At 41.0% G+C, this 24,771-nt stretch overlaps 2 protein-coding genes across 2 annotated transcripts in view; one reads left to right on the forward strand and one right to left on the reverse strand.

Moving 5' to 3' along the window:
* Positions 1-1,572: 1,572 nt before the first annotated feature.
* Positions 1,573-10,568, reverse strand: RERGL (RERG like). The gene is made up of 5 exons (XM_068948391.1): positions 10,503-10,568; positions 10,324-10,380; positions 7,928-8,001; positions 4,946-5,088; positions 1,573-3,732 (listed from the first exon to the last, which is right to left on the reverse strand). Exons 1-5 carry the CDS (start codon positions 10,552-10,554, stop codon positions 3,450-3,452), a joined length of 609 nt encoding a protein of 202 aa, XP_068804492.1. The 5' UTR covers positions 10,555-10,568; the 3' UTR covers positions 1,573-3,449.
* The window catches only part of PIK3C2G (phosphatidylinositol-4-phosphate 3-kinase catalytic subunit type 2 gamma), a 307,338-nt gene continuing 287,653 nt past the window's right edge, over positions 5,087-24,771 (forward strand). The window contains exon 1 of the mRNA XM_068948368.1: positions 5,087-5,222. The gene's annotated coding sequence lies outside the window, so the exon portion shown is untranslated. The remainder of the gene's footprint in view (positions 5,223-24,771) is intronic.

Consider the following 24,771-nt stretch of genomic DNA (forward strand, 5'->3'; position numbering starts at 1 on the left):
AGCCACCTCTTTATTACTGTCTTGATTAAATATATTAGAAAGAAACAGTATATTTGATTGGTCTGCTTAATACTACCCTTGCTTATTCCTTCTTCCTGGATTTTAAGCTTTTATCTGTAGCATTTTCCCTCTGCCTTGTTGTGAATGTGGCTATAGTGGGATTTACAAACAAAAGGAGTTTAATGAAGATAGACATGTCAGAAAGAAAAAAAAGCTGAGCTTGTGCTTGTTCTGAGTGATTGTTTATTTCAAAATGGTTGTGAGAAAGAGCTTCAAAAAACACCTGAAAGCTCTCTGACAGACCGCATTCGGGAGCCGGGGGCTACTGCCTTTTTACTGCAGTAGAATCTCTGCTTTTACACCACTGTTTCTGAAGTTAAAAAAAAAAAAAAATGAAGGCAGTGAGAAAGAAGATCAAATTCTGAGTGCCTTTCTCAGGCAAAATGCTACTGAGACTGTAGAAAGTTCATCTGAACAAGGACTTCCTGACATGACACCAAGAAATTTTTAACGCTCGTATGGTAATTTCAGGCTCTTTTGGTGAGAAAGGGTGGGGTTGCATGCTGAAGCAATCCACCTCGGCAATCCAGATCGCTCCGTTTCCGCTCTCCTCAATGAGTTCAGTACGCTGTAGGGGACATCGCTATCAAGGGTGAACATCCAGCACGGGGACATATCATTTACTTCTTTATGCAAGCAGATATCTTGCTTGCATCCAGTTAAACAAGTCCACAAGCTTTGTGAGAGTATAATGTGTGTTATCAGGTGATATCTTCAGATGGGTCTGAGCCAGTAACACATCAGCTTCACTTTTAAAACTCTGTGAACACTTGGCAATATAGAAATCAGTCTTTCAAGAATCCCATTTTCCTTTAAAAAGCCTTCAGTTTTAAAGAAATAAGGAGTAACAGTAATAAAATATGCTTATATAGGAAGAGCATATACATTCTTTAACCACTTTCAAACTGAATTCCTTTGCACACTCTGCAGTCTCCTTCTGCACTTAACCAGCAATGAGAAACAAGTGAAATCCTGATCATAAGCAAGTCAGATTATGTCTATACTGGGGGCTTCAGCATGCCCAAGCCTTAGTGCATCCTACAGCAGTGTTTCAGCTGATTTTCAGGAGAATGAAACCTAGCACGTGGGCCAGAAGATGACCACTGTGTCTTCCAGTACTTACCCCATCTGGACAACAGGGAAACAAAACTGTGGGGCCTACTGCAACTTATACTGATCTGGAAGTCAACACTCCCATTAATACCAGCAAATCAAAGCTAATTAGCTTCTTTGTGGCTATCTTACCATTTTTTCAAGGATAAAGAATGCAAAAGCGTTCTCCGCTATTCACTGTATAAAGATACATGAAGGCTTCTTCAGTGTGTAAAGGAAAACAGCTAGAACCTCTCTTTTATAGAAGCATCTGCTTTCCAGATTTACTTTTTCTGATTTGAATTACAGGTCTACATGGTTCTTTGCTTTTACAGAAGTTAAAATATATATATATATATATATATATATTTTTTTTTAACAGCTTTATACCACAGTAAAGAAAAGCAGTGTTAATATATCCATCTTACATCCAGTTTATTTAATATTATAGCAGTGAATACAGATAAGAGTTTTCAAATCTGACAATGCTAAAGTTGGCAAGATATAGATACCCTGACAGATCAACAGCCTGTTAGTAGTTCTGGAACTGCACGTGTGTGAGAAAGCTGAAGGGTGTACATGAGTAGTCTTCAAGTTCAGTTTCATAGCTACTGATAATATAGTCTTAAAAACATCACTCTTGATAGGGCAGGGCAGCATCTGCATAGAAATAAAGTAGAGCTGTGCCTGTCAGCACCGAGAACTATATTCCAATATTTATAATATTTAAAACAAGTGAAATAAGTATCTTTTCCTTAAAGAACAAACTGATCTTTGGTCAACATTTATTAAAATATGTTTTATTTTATTTTACAACAGTAATATTAAAATTATATAGCTTTTTATAGGGTGCACATTTTAAAATCAGTGTTCTGCTCTGATAAAGTAATTGTATTAGTTTCAAGGCAGGTATAATTTGAGAGCAGAGGTAGGCTTCAGCTTAGAAGCTTACAAAGACTGAATCTCAGCTCTCCCCTGGAATGGGTGAAAGGCACTGATGCACTTTCAGATCACTTCTCGCCGCTTTCATAATTTCTGTATGAGCACAGCACTTTCAAACATGCTGGGCTAAGCCCTTAATTAGTTAAATCTACAGTAAGAGCTCTGAATGTCAATTGACAACATACTTAGGCCTGTTTGATGTTTAATATCCACATTTGGGAAGTGTAGCTAACATACTCTTTAGTGCTCTTTCAAATGGCATTTCAATACCATAGCAATGACTAGGTTTTAAAAACATAGGTCCTTTCGGAAAAACATTCCATGCGAGTTAGGAGCACAGGTCTTACCAGCAGGCTGACCTTTAATTGCAGGCAGTAACTCGTGCTCTGTACCAGGGCGTGTACATGTGCTTTACAAGGGTCCATTCACATCTAACAGTGAACAGGCATATATCCATGTTACAGGTAAGTAAACGTTGTTACAGCAGATGAAAATGGCTCTGTGAAGGGAATCAGCCCAAGAAGTTGCACTGACCCAAGAAGTTACACTGACCTTATACTGGCCCTAGCTCTAAATGATTTCTCTAAGCAGTGCCCTTGCCAAAACCAGTCCAGTGCTCCGTGACTTTTCAGTTCCTACCCTCCTCAGCCCTCTCTACGTTCCTTCATCACTCAAAAATAACACTGGAACAGGAGGCAATGCTAGCTTGTTTGTCTGCTTTCCTGCTTCTGGTACCTCTGCAAGGGCAAGCAGCTTTGCTGTTAAATACCTTTTGTATATTTTGTGTCTAAGCATTTAATTCATTTTAGCAGGTGTCAGCACCCTCAAGTACGTGATGTTCCGAGTCTTTCTTCCTCGAGTTAAATACAAAAATGCTGTTGCATACAGTAGCAGTATTTTGCTTTCCTTTAGTGCAGGTGTTCTTGCAGTAAAGAACAAGCACATCTCAGAGTTCAGAAGCAGGACTGTTGGTCAGCAAGGCTGAGTACAAGGGTGAATTTATTGGAAATAATTGTTACAGTCACACCTGGAAGCTCCGTTCAAGATAGCTTTCATTTTGAATAAATGCAAGGTGAAACTCTCGTTCTCCAAACAGCTTATGAGACAAAGGGTGAGAAGCGCAGCTTAGAGACTAAGCGACATAGCCCTAACGCAGTAAGTCTATAGTAGAACTGGAAACAGGAGCGGGGGTCTTCCAGGTCTAGACCCTGTCCACTTGACCACGCTGTCTCCCATCTTTGGTTTGTACTGTCTTGTCCCTCCAAACAGAGATCTTTAGAAGAAATTGACTGAATCCCAAGTGCTGCCTGTGCTCCATTATTTCAGCTTCTTCTTACTTCAAGAATAACCACATTTTACACGGATTTCCTTCTCTTTCCAAACATATTGTTGATTAACTTGGCCATTGACTTTGATCCACTTGGTCGTCTCTTTTCCTTCACTTTGAGATTTGAGGTAACGTTTCTCAGGACTTTCATGAACATTGCCACAACTTCCTGATAATGTTCTGCTGCAGACAGTTCACAGAATTGGCACTTGTTATCCATTGCCAACTTTTGTCCTTCATCCCAGCCGACTTCCCTCATGTGGCATAAATCTTGCTTGTTACCAACCAGAAACACTGCTGACTCTGCCATTCTGAAATTACAAAGGTTCTGATTAGAGAAAAGATAATAGTAATTGTATATAATACATTTTCTAGTGCTCTCTCAAATGCCATTTCAATACCATATATATATATATTAGTATTACTGTGCTGAATTCTGTACTATATACTGTGTATCTGCAAGCTGTACTTCAGGATAACAGGAATGGGCAGCGGGGGAGAAGTCATATAACCTTTCCAGGTAATGTTATAGTTTTCCATTGGCCAGAGTCAAAATTCAGTGTTTTCCAGCCAAAAAATTCTTAAGACATCTATCAGGAAGTTCTCATTTTAGTTTCTCTCTCTAGTAATTGTATGTATTTTTCTTCCATTACAGTTCTCATACAAGGCTGAGTATTTTCAGCTCCTGGATTTCACAAAGAAGCAAGCTGAATGTTATCTCCGTTTGTAGATGGGAGAATAGAGTCAGAGAGACAAATTTAACATCAGTGTCAATGGCCCAATTCAGAAGAGAAAACAGCAATCCTAATTCAAAGGATTTTGCTACAATACCTTCTTCTAAAGAAATGCTATGAAAGGAAGGTCAGCAGTAAAACAGAGAGAGAAGTATTAAAAATTATTTACCTCACTGCTGATATAAGAAAAGGATTTTGTTGTCATTTATTTTGAAAGAGTCTCAGCAACTTCATGCAAGATTACAGACCACCACATATATTCAGACTCTTACAGTTTTGGTTGCTCTTGTTGGAAGTAGTTTATTTCTCACCATACAGTGAACCACATGTATAAACAACACTGGCACCACCACTAAAGGCAGTTCAGGAGAAATGAATACTGTTAAATTCATTAATTGGGGGAAGAGCTTTCTTCAAACTCCAACTGGTGCATCTTCACTGGTAACTGAGTCCCCACTCAGAAGCAGAAGCACAGGGTGACTGTGCCAGCTTTTTTTTTTTTTTTTTTTTTTTTTTTTTACCCATGTGAATCACAGCAGACAGAATAGTGGCAGTTATTGAAATGGTAGCGCTGTAAGAAATACGAATGAAAATCCTCGTGTATTTGGCTTTGGACACAGCAAAACAGATTGGAATTTGCAAGAGTTTGCCTTCAAGTATCTTATTGTTGGTATTGGGTTATGCTGCTAGGACCCAACTGGATTTTAATTGCTACTAGGACGCCTGCAGCTCACAGAAATGTTCATGGTTGTTTTATTTGTTTGAGGGAAACAAAAACAATGCCACTTACTTTTTACAGGCTCCTACGTGAGACTCGCGGATCCTGTACAGCAGTGCTTTGGCAAATGCAAACGATGCTCTGTCACTGATGTCATAAACGATGATAAACCCATCAGCCCAGTGGAGCTCGTCTGTGAGGGAGAACTTCCCCCGCTGCGCTTGAAAGAAGATCAAATTCACATGCAAAAAGAAGGTTACTGTTGTCACTTCAGAGTATTCTCTTTGTCACTGCAAATGGAGAACGTTGCATCTTTCACTGCAGGTCTAGGTGCCAGCACTGAATTCAGGTGCGTCCTGCTCCCAAGGCCTAATGAATAACTGTCGCTACAGATAGCACTTTGCATCATTGACAAATTCATTATAAACACCTCTACTTTGTTTAGTGGTAAAATTGTATTAACTCTACAGCCATGGCTTTCAGCAGAGTTACGCTGAATATTCTGCAGTGTTACAGGAGACTGAAAAGTTGGCCATCAGTATTTGTTGGATGTATAATTATGGCTTGGTTTTGCATACCCCTAGTATTCTGATCATAGTGAGCTTAATGAATTTGTTTTAAATTCTTTGTTCCTACTCACTTCTTCTGAGCTTTCTCTGTGCTTTTCAAGTCTGAAAATAATTTATGCTTGGGATAAGTTTCCGCAGGGATGGAAGATCTCCTTTCAGGCTGCAGTTGACTTTAATACAACAGGTGACAAAAGTCACTCCAGTGATAATGAGGGTTATACCAGTCTTTGGGTTCCTCCACCCTAAGAAAGTACCATTGTTACAGTTTCTAGAAAGCAACTGCTGCAAACTGCCCTGTTAAGCTAAGGAAATGGCATTTCAACTAATTTCAAATTAGTTTATCCTTGTAGTTTAGCACCAGCTAGCAAGACCATGTGACCTAGGACAGCTAAAATATTGGCAGCTGCCCAAGAAACTACAACTTTTTAGCTGATTGATTGTCTTCTGCACTGGCATGAGGATAAAAATGTTCCTGATTTCAGATTTCCCTGAACAGCTTGCTTTGCTGGGCAGCAATTTCAGAACCGTTTAAGTTGTTCCCTTGTGAGTTTACCTCAACCTTTTGCTCTTTATAACATATAACTGCCCCCATCCAGTTCCACTCCTCCCTCCGGTTGTCTAAATTAGCTCTGCATTAGGGCAGCACCATAGACACAGCTGTTCTAGGAAGGGTGTAACTTAACATGAGAAGTCAGAAGTGAGTACTAGCAGGAAAGGGAGATGCATGAGAAAGAAGAGATGAAACATAAGTTTCCCAAACTGTCTGAAGACTTCAGTGACTTTATTAAAAGTTTTTGAATTTTATTGCGACTGCAGCAGGAGGGCAGGAAAGATGACATGTGACGGCTGCTTCCCAGACAGATCAGGGGAGAGGGGACTTTGCAGAGTGGAGATCCAGATACCAGAAGGAAACCTTAGCAAGCAGCAAGATTTCAGGAAGTAGAGAGAAAAATGGAGAATTTTTCTTCCCCAGCTTGGCCTCCTCTCAAGACCTACTCTTCTTCCCCAGCTCTCATGAGATACAGGACCTCCATTCCCTATCCATCTCCTTCTGGTATCACCAGTCCTCTCTCACAAAAGTTGACACCACCACCTCCCCTCCTACTCACTACCTCTTCCGCTGCAGGAGCTAAGGAGGAGTCAGCAGCAGAGTAGCAAAAGGTGGCAAACAGCCAAAGTCAGGCCTGATTCCTAAGGATGAACTGGCACAAGATGAGAGCCAGAAACAGGAGCTGCCCTTCACCGCAGCTGATCTCCTGTCTCAAAAGGAAAGAGGGTGCCCAGGGTGTAGCAGCCGATCTCACTGCCCATCATGAGTCTGCTTTGCCTTAGCTAGCTGCTGTTGCCAATGTTTTAAGCAATTTATTAAGAGGTCATTCACATGCCACAGGACTTAATATGACTTAATAAGGACTTAATAAGTGAAAACTATAGGTAAGCTTAAGGAGAGAGGTCTGAGGTAAGTGGGAGCAAGTCCATAGATTAGTAGTTTCTGATAAATGGTGTGGCAAAGGAGGACTCCATGGAATACTGTAACATGGCATAATGGCTGTTTCAGAGTCTGTATTGCTCTGTGACAAAATGCTGGGAAATCAGGAGCCAGGATGCTCATCTAGATCTGCTGCCCAGGAAAATGGAGCACACAAGATGGATACTGTGAGAAATTAAAGTCATTTCCTTTTTGTTCCCAAATGCAGGGTGCTGTTTCATGTCCCAGAGGAGGACAGTTTTGTTTTGGGGTTTGGTTTTTTTGTGCTCACTGGGTTGAGTTTTCACTCTGAGTAAGACTTTCAGTTGTTCAGATTTGGCATTCATTGTGCTAGTTGGTAAGAGGCAAGATTAGCTCACAAGGATCCCTTCCGGACAGGTAATGTGATTAACTAGCCAGACCTATCTAGGTCTGCATGTTATTACAGAGTACCACACTCTCCCTATTTCTGGGACGGTAAAAAAGGAAAAAAGAAATTAAAACTTTATTTCCAGGTGTTTTACTGTGGTCAACATTCAACTCAGCATGTAGAAGTTTGCCTTTGAGCTGTTCTGTGAATGTAAGTCTTGTTTCCAGGCCTATCTACTTTGACTATTTCTACAACTATTTAACACATTACTTGCTTTAGAAACTGAATTTCAGTCACTTGGGAGATATGATACAATGGAACTGCATAATTTTTATATAGATAGTTTTAAATATATAGATATAACATATCTATAACTATATATTTAACTGTGTAACATGAGAGCAGGAGAAGTTACTGTTAGTAGTATTCCAAAAATGCAAAAGCATTTACACAGAAATTACTTCTTCCATAAAGTGGAAGAATACTGAGCCATAGCAACTATGAAATTTCAGTCATTCCTGATTAAAATAGCAAGTACAAATTCCAAGAACAGACAGCAAGCTTGGGTTCCCCCACCCCCCCACCCCCTTCTACCACTGCACAGGTAGAATGAGGAACCGCTTTTATTTGGCCCTTAAAATTCTTACCTCTGAACAAGGGTCATAAATTTCCAAGTGTATCTGCCTCCCATCCAGGCATAAGTGTTTAGTGTAGATGCATTCTAAAAAGATGTATTGCATTAAAAGAAAGCCAGCATTAGAGAGCCTGAAGGTGATAGTGAAGAAAGAACAATGAAAGTGAGATTTGCTATCTAATACTGAGGAACTATTTAGTTCCTCTGCTTTGGTGCACTTCCTTTATTTATTTTTTAAGCTGGAAACAAACCCATTCATTTTTCAGCACCTGAGCTGCCCGATCCCTTCATGCTATGGCTGGCCAAGTTCCATTTACTGTTGTGTTCCCACAAAGTGCTGCTGTGAAGAATGCCGTTAGACCCTGATTTTCTCCTTCCAAAAATGGATGCAAAGGGGATGCAAAATGGTCATGATCAGCTAAATGCAGATGACACTACTTGCCTTATTATCAAGGTTCACAATTATGGAAGTAATGAGCTAGCCTATAAGTAAGTGCTAACTCTTCCCAGCAGTCACTGTTTGGTAATATGCATTGGTATAATTGTACTAATGCTTATTTACCATCAGATTTAGTACTTTATTGGGAGTTCTCATACTAAGTAGACTTAGACCAGTGGAATTTACAGAATCATGTCCCTTAGATTGGATCTTAAGGTATTCTGTAACGTGAACTCTCAGATTTAAGACTCTCTAGCAGCACTAGCAGCCCTGGGAACTCTACTGCAGACAGACCACCACTATTGTTTGGAACAACAGTTTGTTCTAAGGAAGTGTAATCAACTCGCATTCGTGGTCCTGGTAGCCAGCAGGCTGTCTGCAGTACAATTCCTCTGAGTTACTGAGCTACAAGGACAAGAATTAGTATTGGCACTACTGAAAATATAATTCAAACTTTTCACATGTATGTGTGGCATAGATAAGGGTTACTATCTCTGGAAGACTAAGTGTCTTCTGTTCAGCACCATGTTCATCTCAAGCATACTTCATGCTTGTCTTTGTTCATATCAGATGATTATCAGTCCCAAATATGCCATGGTATCAAACCTGCAGCCATCAGTGGTTTTCATAATTAAACAAGTTTTTAATTAATACTTTTGACTGCACTAAGTGTTCTGGTATGTTCTGTAGTTTATCATCCATATTCCTTTTCTCCCCCCTCCTTCTTTCTAGGAGGAAGGCTAAATTTATCTTCCAACAAACATCGGTTTACAAATGAAAATGGCTTTGATTCTTTTTGGATTATACTTGTCTCCTCTGAAGTTTGCAGTATTGGGAGTCTCAGAACAATGAAACCTGTTCTTAGTTGTAGGTGGTTTAGGATGCATTCAGAGCATGGAAAGCAGTATGCAACTTCCATTTAAAAGTTTAGATTTTAAACCATCTGGGACACAAACTGTCTTTCCAGTCTGTGTTTGCGTGGTAACAACACTGGTAAACAACTTATGTAACTCTACTTTTAGAGTAAGTTCAGTTGGATGCATAACTGAAACCTAGTTTAGGGCTGCTATTCATGGAATATGGAAGGCTACTCTGATTTTTTTGTTTAAAAAAAGCTTTTGGAGAAAAAAAAGCATCCCTCCCTTTGCTCTTCACTTTGCTATTTACCTCTCCTTCTATACTAATCTTCTGTGTTTACTAAGTTTTGGGGCTTCTGATGCCACATCAACTGGAATGGCACACTTCCAAAGTTGTCTACAGACCAGTTAAATAGTACCTATATTGCTTCTGTGCAAGACATGAAAGTTCAAGTCCTGTTTTGCCACTTTCCAAGATCTTAGGAGTGTCTTAAGGATCAGTGTATTTATTCCAATATGAATGAGAAATTCAATCCTCAGCATGGCAAGACTTTCCACTTCTTGTGTTCCTGCAAGAGCAGGGGGCTTCACATTATGGTCTGAGTAACCACTAGTGCCTGATAAGGAATCTTTCACCTCTGCTGTAGGCCTGATAAGGAGATACTCAATAGAACAAGTTTTCTTTTAATCTATTTCTTTACTGTCATCTTTATCTTGAGTGAACTTACCATAACCTACCCAAGCCTCATGCATGCATCTCAGTTACCTTTAAGTCCCTTCACTGCCTCTTTGTGACAAGCACTTCCCCTACCTAATGCACTACCCAAGCCTTGAGTGATCACTCCACCAATATTTGGCTTGCCTTTCCTAGGCTCCACAGCTGATGTTTACTCAGGGACCCTCAGTGATAAGTAAACTGAAACTTAATCTTGGTAGAACTTTTGAGGAAGTGATTTTTTTTTGGTTTTTAATTTTTTGGAAGTGAGCACACTTATTTCAAAAAGCACCTCACCCTCCATTACCGCAGTAACCCACGCAGCAGAGCCCCACGGGAGAACAAGGAGCCTCCGGCGGCGCCCCCCGGCCAGCCCAGCCCCGCGGCGCCCCGCTCACCGGCGCTGGACGCGTACTCCCCGATGAAGCGCCTGGTCAGGAACCGCACCGTCAACGCTGCGGGGGAAGCAAACGCCGCGGTTAACACCGGTTCGGCACGCCGGGCAGCCGCCTGCCCGCCCCCACCGACCATGAGGTGAAGTTTGGCCGGGGCTCAGCCATGCTTCCCGGCTCCTTACCCGACTTGCCGGCTCCGCCGCCACCCAGCACGGCCAGCTTCACCTCGGCCATGGTGCTCGCCGACGGCTGCGCCCCCGTTTGCTTTTATAAGGCTCCGCGCCGGGAGGAGCGGTGGCGGCGACGCCCCGCAGCCCGCCCACCCCCGGCCCCCCCTGCCCTCTCCGCCGCGGCCGGCGGGGCCGCAGCTCCGCGACGGGGACGGGTCAGTGTCAGGGTCAGTGGCTGTTTTCCTCCTCGGGAGGCTCCCGCCGCCGCTGCCCCTCGCAAACTTTCTGCGGGCGACCCCGCTCCCGGCTTGCTTTTACCTGCAAAAACTACTTGCCCCGAAACGGAACTTGCTGGCAAATGCCTGGGGTCGTCCTCTTCTGGCCGCAAAGCCCTCTGCGCTCCCCCCCCCCCCTTAAATAGTTAGAAACTGTTAATTTTTTATGCATTAAATAGTTAGACGCTTGGAAAGCCAAGTGCAAAAAAAAAAGGCAACAACAAAAATATCCCCCCTCCTTCCCCCCCCCCGCCCCCGACATTCTCCAGCTCCAAGTAAGTTAGGGTTTGTTTTGTTTTGTTTTTGCTTTGTATTCGGTTGTAGGTCGTCATCCTGTGTCCTGGGAATTTGAAGTGTTTGTTGGGAAGGTAAAACGATTCTTTTTCCCTGTTTTGAGTGGTTCTGAGGTAACGTGCTGAAAAATACGCTTTGCGTGTCTCTAGCGTTCTCCATCCAGAGGTTTCAAAGCTCTTTTCACTGACAAAACCTCTCATCCTGCAAGTTCGAGGGTGGGCATGCTTTTTGTGAGGGTGAATATTTTAATTGATTTAAATAAGGTTGCTGAAATGCTTTCAGTTATTAAGTGCTTGATAAGTGCTTGATAGTAACTTAGCTAAGGCTTACAGTGCTCCCCTGAAGCAGGAAAATATGACATGTGGAAACTGAGGCACAAAGAGCTAAATCCACAGAAAAATACACCTCACTTGTGCTATACGTCTGAATTCATTGCAAGACTCCTCAAATGCTCTCTAATGGCGGTTTGGCCCTGGAAGTGCATAAAATACTGGGGTGTATAGGCTTAGTCACTTCAGTGGTGAACAGGAGACTGCTCTAACACCCAGGTTACACTTATATACTTATTCTGTTCCTGTTTATTTTATTGCTGTTTTTTTTTTTAAGCCTGTTAATATACATTGAATATGTTTATCTATTCTGATCTTTTTATTCTTGTTCTCTTCTCTTGAAGCTCTTATGCATTGTATAACATAAATTGCTTGAATATGTGGAAGTACTTGCTGGTGAATATTACGGAAGCAGCAGATTTACATGAGTTCAAAAAATAAGGCAGAGAAGGAATATGAATGTAGTTTCCTGCAGCTGCTTGGAGGAAAATATGCTTAAGTATAAACATAGAGATGCAGCTTGGCTCCAGGGTCCCTAACTCACAAGCTGTTAATGGCTGGAAGTGTATTCTGAGAATGCCTCTACCTTGCTCTATGTTCTTTTGTAGTTTTTGGCTGTTGCTCACTGACACGAAACAAGATACTGGTTAAAAAGACCTCTAGTCTGGCCCGCTATGGTTATTCTGGCATTAGGTTTTGAAATAAATGGAAGCTCCCAACACTAGATTAGGGTCAATAGCAGTGTAACTGAGACAACTTAATACCTTACTATTTCGTAAAGATTAAAACTACTGCAACAGGAAAGACTAGGACTGCTTATCCATGTGTACCCGTTATCAAGGTTGCTACTCTCCCAGGTAACTTAAATAAATGGGCGTGATTTTCTTTTTAAGCAGTGATAGGGTTTGAACCTGGCTTTCTCACAGCTTGGGAATATAGCTTCTACTGAAGTATGTGCAGATTATTATCAATGTGCTTCAAAAAGGCTGACTGAGGCAGTTTTAATCCCCCATAAATGGTCCATAACGCAGAAGCTTAAGTTGTAAAAAGGAGAGGGTCAAGATGCATTCTTCTGGTTGGTGTTTTTCCCCACCTTGGTTTTGGTTACTCCTTCCTCATGTGTTGCAATATTGGCTTTATGATAGTCCTTTTGCTCATTCCCACCCCTGTGGTATGGTGGGCCAGCACAGCTCTTGGTGCAGTTGTGTTGTGAATCTGATGAGGGAACTGATCCCGGGGGGGGGGGGGGAACAGCCCTCCAAATTCTGTAATTTAGCTACATTAGAGATCTCCCCAAAAGTGAGGAAAGACTCAGAGGTTCATTTTGGACAGTATTGCAGCCAAGCAAGTGCAAGTGAAATCAGAGGGTGAGACGCTTCCTTGTACAGGAAGCTTAGACATCTGTATTAGGGATGTGGCAGTTTATCTAAAACCAAGTGCTCCAGTACTTGATATTGTATTTTGGGATGTAAATTGTCCAAGCTCATGGTTCATCCTTGGCAAAGAGAGCAACAGAATGCAGCTCTCCTGCTTCCGTTACTGAGACTTATCCACATTACCTCTTTCTCACACCTAGACAGCAAACGTAACAGTAGTAGAGCACTGCCCATATTAAAGAATACCTAGTCTGGGACTTTTCTTTCTTTTAATAATACAAAAAAAAAAAGGCTTCTTAAGAGGACTGCAGCAGTGTTATATATATTCCACAGGCATATTCCTTAAAGCATTAGAATAATTAAGTTTTAACTGAAGACTAAACAACATGGGCGTTTCTTTTTTAAAAGAGGCTGTCTTTCTCCATCACTCCCCAGAACTAAATAGAATTGAGAAAATTCATGATAGAAGGAATTCATGAATATCTACTCAGAATTAATTAATTCTGCCCTTGTTCATAAACTTTTCTGTTTACTTTTCTGTTATTATTTTTGTATTTGCATTTTGCAAGTACGTATACAGAAATATTTTTAAATTTCTCCACCCGTGGAGGGCAGATCTCAAATTTATTTTACGTGAACACCCACACAAAATGTCATTGTAAAAGTTACTCATCTAAGAAAGAACAGACCGATCCCCATCTAAACTGCCATTTTTAACAGTTCAAGGTAGAATTGACGCATTTGTTGATCAGCTTATTGAACCACTTTGAATAACAGTTCTCTTAAAGAAAAGTATCATCTGTTAGAAGAAATGTTGTGAAGTAAACACAAATTCTTTTTGAATTACTTGCATGGCTTTGACGTTTTATACAAAAGCCTGCGGCTGCGGTTGCACAGTGGGGTGGATGCTGTCGTAATGCCTCTTTAGAGGGCTTCGGATACTTGCTTCCTATACCTGTGAGTGCTCCCCTCTCACTTCTGTTGCCAGGGCTGTTTAGAGGGAACCAGTCCTGGAGGATTGATTTTGGACTGTACAAGCTAGAAGTTTTCACAGTTCCGCAGATCACTGCTCAGATGAGATCCCTTTCCATTTCCTATTCCCGGTTCTGTAGATGAGGACTATTTTTGGCTTGATGCCAGACGTGGAAGTCAGAACTGTTTGTGGAGAAAATTAACATCAGAAAAACATTTACTTGACGTTTTAGCTCTTTCATACAGGTTAGCTGCTGGGCATAGGGTGGCATTGGGAGTACATGATTACTCTGTGTACGACCGTAATGCTTTCATCCAAAAAGCATAGTTAGAAAACACTGGCTGAAGCAGGTGCCAACTGTTTGCAGCGTACAGCAGAAGATTTCTAAATCTTGCTGAGGTTCGTATCCCTACAGAATTAGTCTCTTTTTGGTTCACAAAGTAATATTTTCCAGAGAAACTTATATATTAAAACTAAGCCCACTCCTCACGACATCTTTAGGAAGAGTGCTATAAGTTTTATAACTGCTACTCTTAACTGCTTTCACAGCATGTGAACTGGCCCACTGCAGATCTAAACCCACAACTTTCTACTAACAAAGCTAAAGAAACAGGATTTTCAGCTAAATATGGAAAAGAGTACGTCATCTATGAACTTGGTGCGTTTGTCAGTGGGATACTCAAAGGCCTTTATTTGTGGCAGAGAGGAGGCGTGACCCTGCGTGATCCCACTTGCTTGGAGTATTTTGTGTTCTCTTTGCATGGTGTAGTGGAAATTACAGATTTTTTTTCAAGGCTGATAATTGTCATTCTCCCCTTGAAAAGAGTGAACCGCTCTTGGAGGCAAATTATTTTGTTCAGGGACTGAAATTTTATCATGCTGACTGTGCATGAAAAAGTGTTCCTTGACAGAAATTACAAATTTGATCCATGATAAAGTACTATTAATACTCAAGAAAAGTCATGTTGGGTGTGGAAAAACAAAACTTCATCAGTTTCTCACAGATTTGCCAGACCTGTGCAGTCGCCCATAGCATCAGGAAGGAATTTGCCTTCTCTTGCCACAACTCTTAGCCGACACCGTCTGGGAGGAAGGGCAGTATGACGGGGTTAGGTCTGTTGCAGCTCCCGTTACCTTACAGCCAGGCACGGCCACACACACACGAGGTCAGACAGTTACAGGATTCTGCTCCAGAACAAAACTGAGACACCACGTAGCCTAGTGAGAGTAGCTTGTGGTTAGAGTTGCAAGAATGAACTCTTAGGCCTTTTATGATATGCTAGCTATCGTGCATATAGGTAGATGCATGCAAAGCATGCTTAGATTCTTGAGCAAAACTGAGTGGTTTAATTCGCAGGTAAACAGTATTCTTTGATTTTGGAAAGTGCAAAACAACATTACATTACTGTGAGATGAGCTGTCAAGTTGATTTTCAGTCTCTAAGGTACTAACAATATAAAACATCTGTTCCGTTAATATCTGGTCTATGCAGACTTTGGGCTATGCAAACAAGGATTGCTTTTTGAGTGTGTAACTGTCTAGGGACTAGGATATGATAAAGACCTCTGCATTTCACGGCAGTGCAAATATTTAAGCATAAAAATAGTGTCTTTATATGGCTTGGACTGCCATATGGGAGCCTTAAAAATCATTCTTGAGTAATTAAGGTGTTAATGATAAGAGTCAAGAGGTTTTATAGGATATATATCTTCGTTATTGTATTATTACATATTCCTATTTAAGACAATATTCTGCTCTGTTTGAACCTCATATAAGAGACTTTTGCCGGAAAACTGAAATTAAAATCTTTTTCTGGGCAAACATTTAAGGTAATTGAAGTTCATCAAAATCTGAGTTGCAAGGCTAAATGCTTGTAGAAGGTGTTTATACTCAAAAACGCAATGTAAAGTTTACATCTTATTTATTTTTAGTTCCTTGGGGAATGTTATCTCAAAATTTGTAGATCTTATATTTGTAACAAAATAACAAAACATATCTTTAACTATGGTCAGTACTAGAATTTAACTTGTGTAATTTGTGTTAACCAATTAAACATTATACACAGAGGAAATTATTAATCAACTCAGAAGAAGAGAAAAATACTTGAAATTTGTTTTTAAAGAATATAATGGAGTTAACCAGAAAATAAGCTTATCTGTTGAAACAATTCAAGGTTTTGAAGGGTTTCCCCGCCTGCTTTTTGTACCGGAAGAAAAATGGATAGTTTCCCGAAATATTTTCAAAGCATTTAAAAGTAGGACAGAGAGTATGATCCTAGACTTACCAAGTAATCTTGCCATTGAGAAATATTTGCTTAAGATTTAAAAAACCCAAGTCCTGAATCAGACGGAACAAGGATTTAAAAATCTATCTCCTGCATCCCACATGACTGCAGTGTCTTGGGGGATGAAGCTACTTTTTATTTTCTGTCACCTATTTATTTATACAAGATATAAAAAAAAAAAAAGAAGCTATAGCAAAAAATATAGTAAGAAAGTCTCACAGTTCAGGCAAGCGGCTTTGCAACAGGGTATTGCATATTGTGAGTGCATTGATTTTCTTCTCACATAAATTTCCCCGTCTGTTTTGAAAAGAATTCTGACTATAAGAAGCTTACCTGTTCTTTTTAAACCATTTCTAGTTTTTAATGTTCTGAATGAGGTCCTGTAGCAGTCACCTTTGGTTGTACTTGTAGACTGAAGTAGAAGTGACAAGTTCTAGTTTTGCTGTTCGTACACAGAAGCTGTGGAGCCGTACTCAACAATGGCAATATTTCATTCAAATTCTCATTCACAGTCAGACTTGTAGAAGGCTTGTTTGGTTTTCTTAATGAGTCTGGATCTGAAGGAGAAATCCAGGATCATTGTCATGTACTATCAAAATTTCTGTTTCTCTCTGTTCAAATCTTCACTCCATTTATTTCTACAGTAAATACAATTGTTTAACTGAAATAAGATGCTACTGTGAATTCGGATAGCTATTTCTTTAACACAAAGGCATTTCTATTCTTGTGTGAAGCTGTTGATGCCTTTCCCTTATTAATCATTCTTCATGGCTGTGTTCAGATTTGAGTGACTCATGGAAGATCTTCCTCTGTGCAAGTCTGTTTATTAGGTACAACCTGAGTGAGAGTAAGTGCCATCCAGGTGAAAATAGTCTTATTCCACAGTTTCACTTCCTAACAATGCTATATAGCGCTTTTTTCCTGCAAATGGGAGGATATAAAAAAGGATTAACATTTTGTCTACATACCTTTGCTTTTTTCCAGTGCGTTGTCTCAAATTTTCATCAGTTCTAGGATAGTCACAGATTCATTCCTGCATTTTGATATACTGCTCTAAAAGTTGATCTAAGTATAGCTGTGCTGCGATCACTATGACTTAAGCATACTTGCCAGAACTGGACAGTATTTTGGGGCATTTTTTACTGATATCAGTTGCTTTTATTTTCTTGTTCTTAAAGGAGATAGATGGCTGATGGTTGACTGTACCAGGAAGGAGGGAAACTGGAATTGTTTCTCTCATCTAGAATAAGCACTGTACCACATACTGCAAATTATGATTGAGTTGTAGAGAAAAGCTAGTACTTGATTGTCTGTGTATATACTTTTTTTCCATGCTACATCAACAGAATGGACTGATAGTCAAATATACAAAGCTCTTTAAAACTAATGAATATTGTGTAAGAATTGTCTGATAAAGGAAATGATTATTACAATGAGCATAATCCTGTTCTGAAAGGATTTAGACTCCTAGGCTTAACTATTACAAAAATATTTGGAAAATGTCTTGATTACAAAATGAACTTTTCAAGACAGTGATGATTTGTTTATAAATTTAAAAAAAATCCAGTTACTATTTTTCATTCTGCAGATATTTTAAATTTTTTTTAGCTATCTGTCCAATTACACTCAAACTTGAGAAAAAGTACTCATACCGTTTCCATCAAATCACAAAAAAGTCATGAAATTGCATCTTAGGAGCAAATAAGAAACCAATACATTAGAAAAAAAAGGAAAGGAAAACTGGATGGCCACCACTACTTGTAGTTTTGTTTTTTTTTTAATTCCTTAGGAAAAAATTACATCATTTGGTGATGTGAAGAGGATGTAGCAAATTATAAAAGCAATTCAACTTCTGTTTTATGTTACATTTCCCACAATCTAGAAATAAGAGTCATACATATAAAAATTGCGGAAACTGTGACCGATTCCACAGAATGTACAGAAGAAATAGGGTCACTCATACAGATGATACCCACACAGCATTAGATGCCTTGTTTCTACCGGCAATAAAGTGGAAAAAACAAACAGGAATGAACTTTGAAAAGGATGGGAGAACCGTTCACTATTAAAGCTTAAGACAGGAAATGACACCTAACCTATTTTTACAGTGAGGGCAAATGCCTTTTAATGCTCACTGATGTTTGTTCGGTCTACTTTGTGCTGAATGTCCTACTGAGAGCTCTCAAATGAGTTACAGTGAGATAAACTAGTGTTTGAATTTATAGGGTTTTAGGCCCTCTGCAGTAAAGTGCTCACGCATATGTTCTTATCTCGAGTCAACATGTGAGTCATGTTGATCCTTAATAGAAGTAATATCTTTCTGGGTGATTAAGATGTTAGTCTTGAACTATAAAGCCTTAGCCTCTGTTTGGGGCCCCTCAAGTTTAATGTCAGCTCTGTGAACAATCAGGAGAGAGACTTGAATTTGCTTCCATCCTTTTAGAAGTGAACAGGGACTGCAGTTGGGCATGCTTCTTGTCCTCTGTAACTCTCCCACCTCTTTGATCAAAATCAAATCTCCTGCACTTTTTGAATGTAGACACATTCTGCAAAATCTGCATGTTTGAACAGTCTATTTGAGACACAAGCTGCATTTTATTTTCCAGTGAAGCTTATATCTCTATAAATCCATGACTTGAATCATTGTGGGAGGTGAGAAGGAGGAACATGGTTTCTTTTTAAAGGTTTTACATTTTTAATGTTTGTCTGCATCAGTTCTATGGCATCTCTTACTAGTAGATCTTAGGTGGAGTTTTATTAGATTGAAACATACATAATTACTGAACTCCTCAGTATGAGAAACTCCTATTTTTTTCTAGGCTAATACTGTGAAGTTCAGAGTGCTTTCAAGCTAAAGGTGTGTTACGTCCGACACGTTTTAGAGAAAGAAAATAGCAAATTTAAATAGTCACAGTTTATTCACAATTTCTTATGTACAGGAGATGTTCAGTTGCCATATAAAATGTTCCAGAGGTATCAGAATCTAAACTTTGCAGGAAACTTGCTGTTTCCAGCTCTGTATTTGCTGTGGTATGGATTCAGGAAAACACAGAAGAGATAACCAGCTGGAGTAGCCTGAGCGGTGTTGGGCAAATACTAGCTAAACAATTTTTTGGGACTAGACGAGGTGCATCCAAGGATGCTGAGAGAGCTTTCTGTCATCTTTAGAAGGGCTTTGATGACTGGAAAAAGGCAAACATTGCACTCCTCTTCAAAAAAGACAAAAAAGGCAGTCCAGGGAACTATAGGACACTCGGCCTCACTTTGGTCCTTGGGAAAATTTTGGGGCATGACCTCGTGGCAGCAAAGTCTGAGCACATGAAAGGTGATTGGGAACAATAAGCATGGATTTACCAAGGGTAAATCATGCCTGACCAGCCTGATTGCCTTTCATGATAAAATGACTGGATTTGTGAACGAGGGGAGAGCAGCTGATGTCATTTACTTCAACTCTAGCAAAGTTTTCCTACTGTCTCCCCCAATATTCTTGTATCCATGCTGAGACATGATGATATGGATGGGTGAACAACTAGAACGGTAGAAAAAATGGCTAGATGGTGGGGCTCAGAGGGTAGTAGTTAATGAGTTGTGATCTACCTACCTGGAGGTTAGTTACAAGTGGAGTCCTGCAGAGGTCCAAACCGAGACCTGTCCTGCTTAACATCTTTATCCTTGACCTGGAAGAGGCAACAACTTAGACTCTTCTAAAATTTTCAGATGACGCTAAATTGGAGGTACCAGTTAATACACCCAGCCATCCTGAGGGAGCCAGAGAGGAACAGACTGACAGGAAGTCAGTGAAATTCAGCAAGGATGAAGGCAGATCCCTGCCCCTGGGAAGGAAGAGCCCCTACAGGGACACAAGCTGGGGCCTGACTGCCTGGGGAGCAGCTCTGTGAAAAAGACCGTCAGGGCTGTGGTAGGCAGCAAGCTGAGCACGATCCAGCAGCGGCCCTGGCAGCAGAGATGGCCAACAGCCTCCTGGGCTGCGTGAGCAGGGGCACAGGGGTAGGTCATGAGAAGGGATCATCCCCCCCCTTACTCAGCACTCATTGGAGCACTTCTGGAATACTACATCTGTTTTTGCACTCCCTCCCCTCTGTCCACCCCTCCAGTTTGAGAAAAATGCTGACTAACTGGAGCAAGTCCAGCAGATGGCCACCAAGGTAAGGGTCCTGGAGCACTTGCCCAGCGAGGAGAGGCTGGGGGAAGTGGACTGGTTCAGCCTGGAGAAGTGATGACTTCAGGCCTCCTAACAGCAGCCCCACAGTAGTTCATGAGAAGGTTGTCAAGAAGACGGAGCCAGGCTCTCCACACTGGTGCTTGACAGGAGGATGAGAAACAGTGGACTTGAACTGAAACAGGAGAGGCTTGGACTGCATATAAAAAAAATCTTTTTCCCATGAGGATGGCCAGGCAGTGGAACAGGTAGCCCAGAGAGGCTATGCAGTCTCTGTCCTTGGCGGTTTTCAAGACCAGACTGGATAAATCTCTGAGCAACTGGTTCTCATATCGTTGCTGACTCTGTTTTGAGCAGGGGTTGGATAAGAGACCTCCTGATGTGCTTTCCAACCTGAATTAGTCTATGATTCTATGAAATACATATATTTTTTTCTAGAGTTACCCACATCTTAAGTGTTTTCCAGAAGCATGAGTGTTTCCCAAGAGGTAATTACGCCTGTCATTAAAAGCTAGGAAAATTGCTCCTCAGTGGTAGATTGTGAAGAAATTGTGTAACAAGCCAATTCACAACAGAGGCTATTGTTAAAGTGTTTTAGTAGCAATGAAGGGACTGTTGAAATGATGAACTTTGTGACTTATTCCACATGGAAATATCACAAACTGTGATTTTACAAAGTTCATATAAGTAAAGTGGATCAGGAGTAACAAGCAGACAAACATGGGTGATGTGGTTGTGGGTGTTTGCTGCAGACCACCTGATCAGGAAAAACTAGATGAGACGTTCTTCAGACGACTAGATGAAGCCTCACATTCACAGGCCCTGGTCCTCATGGAGGACTTGAACCACTCCAGTATCTACTGGAGGGACAACACAGAAGGTCACACGCAATCCCAGAGGTTTCTGGAATGCGTTGATGATAGCTCCCTGACATAGATGACTGAGGGAGCTGCTTGAGTGGAGATGCTCTGCTGGACCTCATACTTACAAATAAGGAAGAACTAGTGGGGATGTGAAGGTCAGGGCAACCCTGGCTGCAGTGATCATTAGCTGGTGGAGTTCAGGACCATGACAGGAGAGAGCAAAGCCCAAAAAAGAAGCACAACCCTGGACTTAAGGAGGGCAGATTTTAGGCTGTTCTGGGCCTGGAGGTATCCCATGGGACAGTGGTCATGGAAGAATCGAGGAGAGCTGGTTGATTTTCAGAGATCACCTCTTCCAAGTTCAAGGTCCATCCTAATGAGCAGGAAAACAAACAAAGGCATTAGGAGGTCTGCATGGCTGGACAAGGAGCTCCTGAGAAAACTCAAACACAAAAAGGAAGGATACAAGAGGGGGAAGCAGGTCAGGTGACCCAGGAGGAATACAGAGACACTGTCCAAGTGTGCAGGGTTGGGGTTAGGAAAGCCAAAGCCGCCCTGGAGTCAACTCTAGTGAGGGACAGGAAAGGCAACAAGAAAAGCTTTTTCGAGTACATCAGCAGCAAAAGAAGGACTATGGAAAATGTACCTGATGCTGAGTGGGGCAGGGGACCTGGTAACAGAGGACATGGAAAAGGCTGAGGTACTCAGTGCCTTCTTTGCCTCAGTCTTTCATGGTAAGACTTGGTTACAAGAATTCCAGGCCCCGGAGATACATGGAGAAATCTAAAGCAAGGAAACCTTACCCTTGGTGAAGGGGGATCTGGTTAGGGAGTATGTAAACAAACTGGGCTTGCAAAAGTCCATAGGATCTGATGGGATGCACCCACAAGTGCTGAGGGACTCCAGTCTTCAAAAAGGGTAAGAAGAAAGATCTGGGGAAGTGCAAGCTGGTCAGCCTCACCTTGATCCCTGGGAAGGTGATGGATTAAATCCTCCTGGAAACCATTTTCAAAGACATGAAAGACAAGAAGGTAATCGGGAATAGTCAGCATGGATTTTTGAAGGGGAAATGGTGCTTAACCAACCTGACAGCCTTCCACAGTATTACTGGCTCTGTGGATAAGGGGAGAGCAGCGGATGTTGTTTATCTCGACTTTGGCAAGGCTTTTGACACTGTCTCCCATAACATCCTCATAGACAAGCTGATGGAGCGTGGGCTAGATAAATGAACAATGAGGTGAACTGAAAACTGGCTGAACCGCTAGGCTCAAAGGCTTGTGATCAGTGGCACAAACTCCAGCTAGAGGCTGGTCTTCAGGGATGTACCTCAGGCGTCAGTACTGGGTCCAGTATGATTTTACTTCTTCACTGATGACCTGGATGGTGGGAAAGGGTGCACCCTCAGCAAGTCTGCAGCTGGTACAAAACTGGGAGGAGTGGCTGATGCACCAGAGGACTGTGCTGCCATTCAGAGGGACCTTGACAAGCTGGAGAAACGGGCTGACAGGAAGTTCAGCAAAGGGAAATGCCTCGTCCTGCACCGGAGGAGAAATAACCCCATGCACCAGTCCAGGCTGGGGGCTGATTTGCTAGAAAGCAGCTTTGTAGAGAAGAACCTGGTGGTCCTGGTAGACCCCAATGTGCCCTTGTGGCAAAGAAGGCCTACAACCTCCAGGGCTGCATTGGGAAGAGTGTTGCCAGCAGGTCAAGGGAGGTGATCCCTCTACTTAGCCCTGGTGAGGCCACATCTGGAGTGACGTGTCTAGTGCTGGTCAGCCCAGTACAAGGGACACATGGACCTGCTGGGGGAATTCAGTGAAGGACCATGAAGATGATTAAGGGACTGCAGCACCTGTTTTAGGAGGAGAGACTGGGAGAACTGGGACAGTTTAACCTGGAGAAGAGAAGGCTCGGGGGGATCTTGTTAATGTGTACAAATACCTGATGTGAGGGAGTAGAGAAGACTGGGCCAAACTCTTCTCAGTAGTCTCCAGTGACAGGGGAGGATGCAGTGGCTACAAAGTGAAATACAGGAAATTGCATTTAAACATAAGAAATTCCAATTCCATAAGACATGTAGAAAATTTCATTTAAACGTAAGAAAAAAAACTTTACCGTGAGAGTGATTTAACACTGGAACAGGGTTGCTTAAAGAGTTTGCGAAGTCTGTATCTGTGGAGATACTCAAAACCTGACCAAACACAGTTCTAGGCATCCTACTCTAGGTGACTCTGCTTTGGGCAGGGTGGCTGGATTAGGGGATCTCCAGAGGCACCTTCCAACCTCAACTATGTTATCATGCCGACATATCGATTGAAAAAAAAATCTGATGAACAGATAATGACAAGAGCAGAATACAGTGTTCAATATTACTTAACTGTGCTTACTTACTCACTTGAAGTGACTACTTTTAGATTTGAGACTGCTTTTAGAAAATTATTTTTGGAATGTAATGCTATGTCTGTGTACAGAACTGTAACATGTAGAATAAACAAGACTCCCTTTAAATCTAAATTCTGTAGAAAAGGCTATAATGGACTGGACCACTGTTTGTCTATTTTCACTTTATTTTCTTATGTAATATCATGATACCTGAGATTCTAAAACTGCAAGACTGTCCAAAGAGAAACAGTAATATTTTCACATATACGAATACGTGTTTTTTTAGAAACTTTTCTTTTTGATAATAAACTTAGTTGCATATCCCTTTAAATACATTCCTATTTCAATTATGATAATAAAAACTTATTTAAAAGAGCGTGGAAGTATGTTAAGGCACTGTTACTACAAGGTGTAATTTATACGGAAAGGTGCTGAACAATCTCAAATCTACCTGCCGGAACAGACAAGTGGTGACATAACGGTGTGATTTTGCTTATACTAATGGAGTAATGTCCCTTTAAAATAGTCCCAGAGAGTTTACAAGTAGAATATAATTAGAATTATTTATTTGTGTATTGTAGTGTGTCATTCTAGCCAGAACGCTGCAACATCTCTCAGTAGAATTGCCCTTGGAAAGCTGACAGTTATCACCCTAAGGTTTTTTTAATAAGCCTTCTGACACTAAGCCCACCATTTTGGTTTCAATTTTTGTGGTCATTTTTTCTAATTGAATGTATCAAAATTTCGTTTAATGCTAGTTAATGTTTTACTAAGTGTAGTTCAATCAGAATAAGGTACTTAAAGCCTAAGATAAGGCTTCAGACACAGAGTTCTACTAAAGATAAAAACTGTAGCAAGTAGCTATTGTGGTTACATTCTGTGTGTAGACAAAAACTCAGATTCTGAAGCAATTGTTATGTTCCAAATTACTATTAATAATTATGCTGTTTATGTACCTTCTGAATTTTTCTCAGTTTGGGCAATGGAAATTATTACAGTCTAGTATGGGTAGCATTACTTTCAAGTTCTCACTGGGAGTTTTGTTTTGCTTGGTGCAGTAGAGAATGCAAGCATTTCAGGGCCAGAGTTACTTACTTAGAAGCAATTATTGGCATTGGAATTAAAACAAAACCAATGGAATATTTTTCTTGGTCTAAAATTTTGTAGGAGCTGGTCTGACTCAAATTTGACTTGATAGTGGCCTTCTAAAACTATGTCTTGTTGCTAAGGTCTGGGAAGGAGCCATTTTCATTAAAACTCACTGAGCTGTAACATGCTGAAAAAGCACCTTATTTCTTTATTTTTCGTACAGCGTAGGAGATCTT

The sequence above is a fragment of the Struthio camelus genome, chromosome 1, assembly GCF_040807025.1.
Source record: "Struthio camelus isolate bStrCam1 chromosome 1, bStrCam1.hap1, whole genome shotgun sequence".
NCBI lineage: Eukaryota > Metazoa > Chordata > Aves > Struthioniformes > Struthionidae > Struthio > Struthio camelus.

Excerpts from the sequence above, each read along its gene's own strand:
- RERGL (XM_068948391.1), bottom strand. The coding sequence starts at position 10,554 with ATGGCCGAGGTGAAGCTGGCCGTGCTGGGTGGCGGCGGAGCCGGCAAG. Across the intron at positions 8,002-10,323 it reads GGAGTACGCGTCCAGCGCCG|AATGCATCTACACTAAACAC; the intron begins GTGAGCGGGGCG and ends ACATCTTTTTAG. Across the intron at positions 5,089-7,927 it reads TTTATGACCCTTGTTCAGAG|CGGGGGAAGTTCTCCCTCAC; the intron begins GTAAGAATTTTA and ends TTTCAAGCGCAG.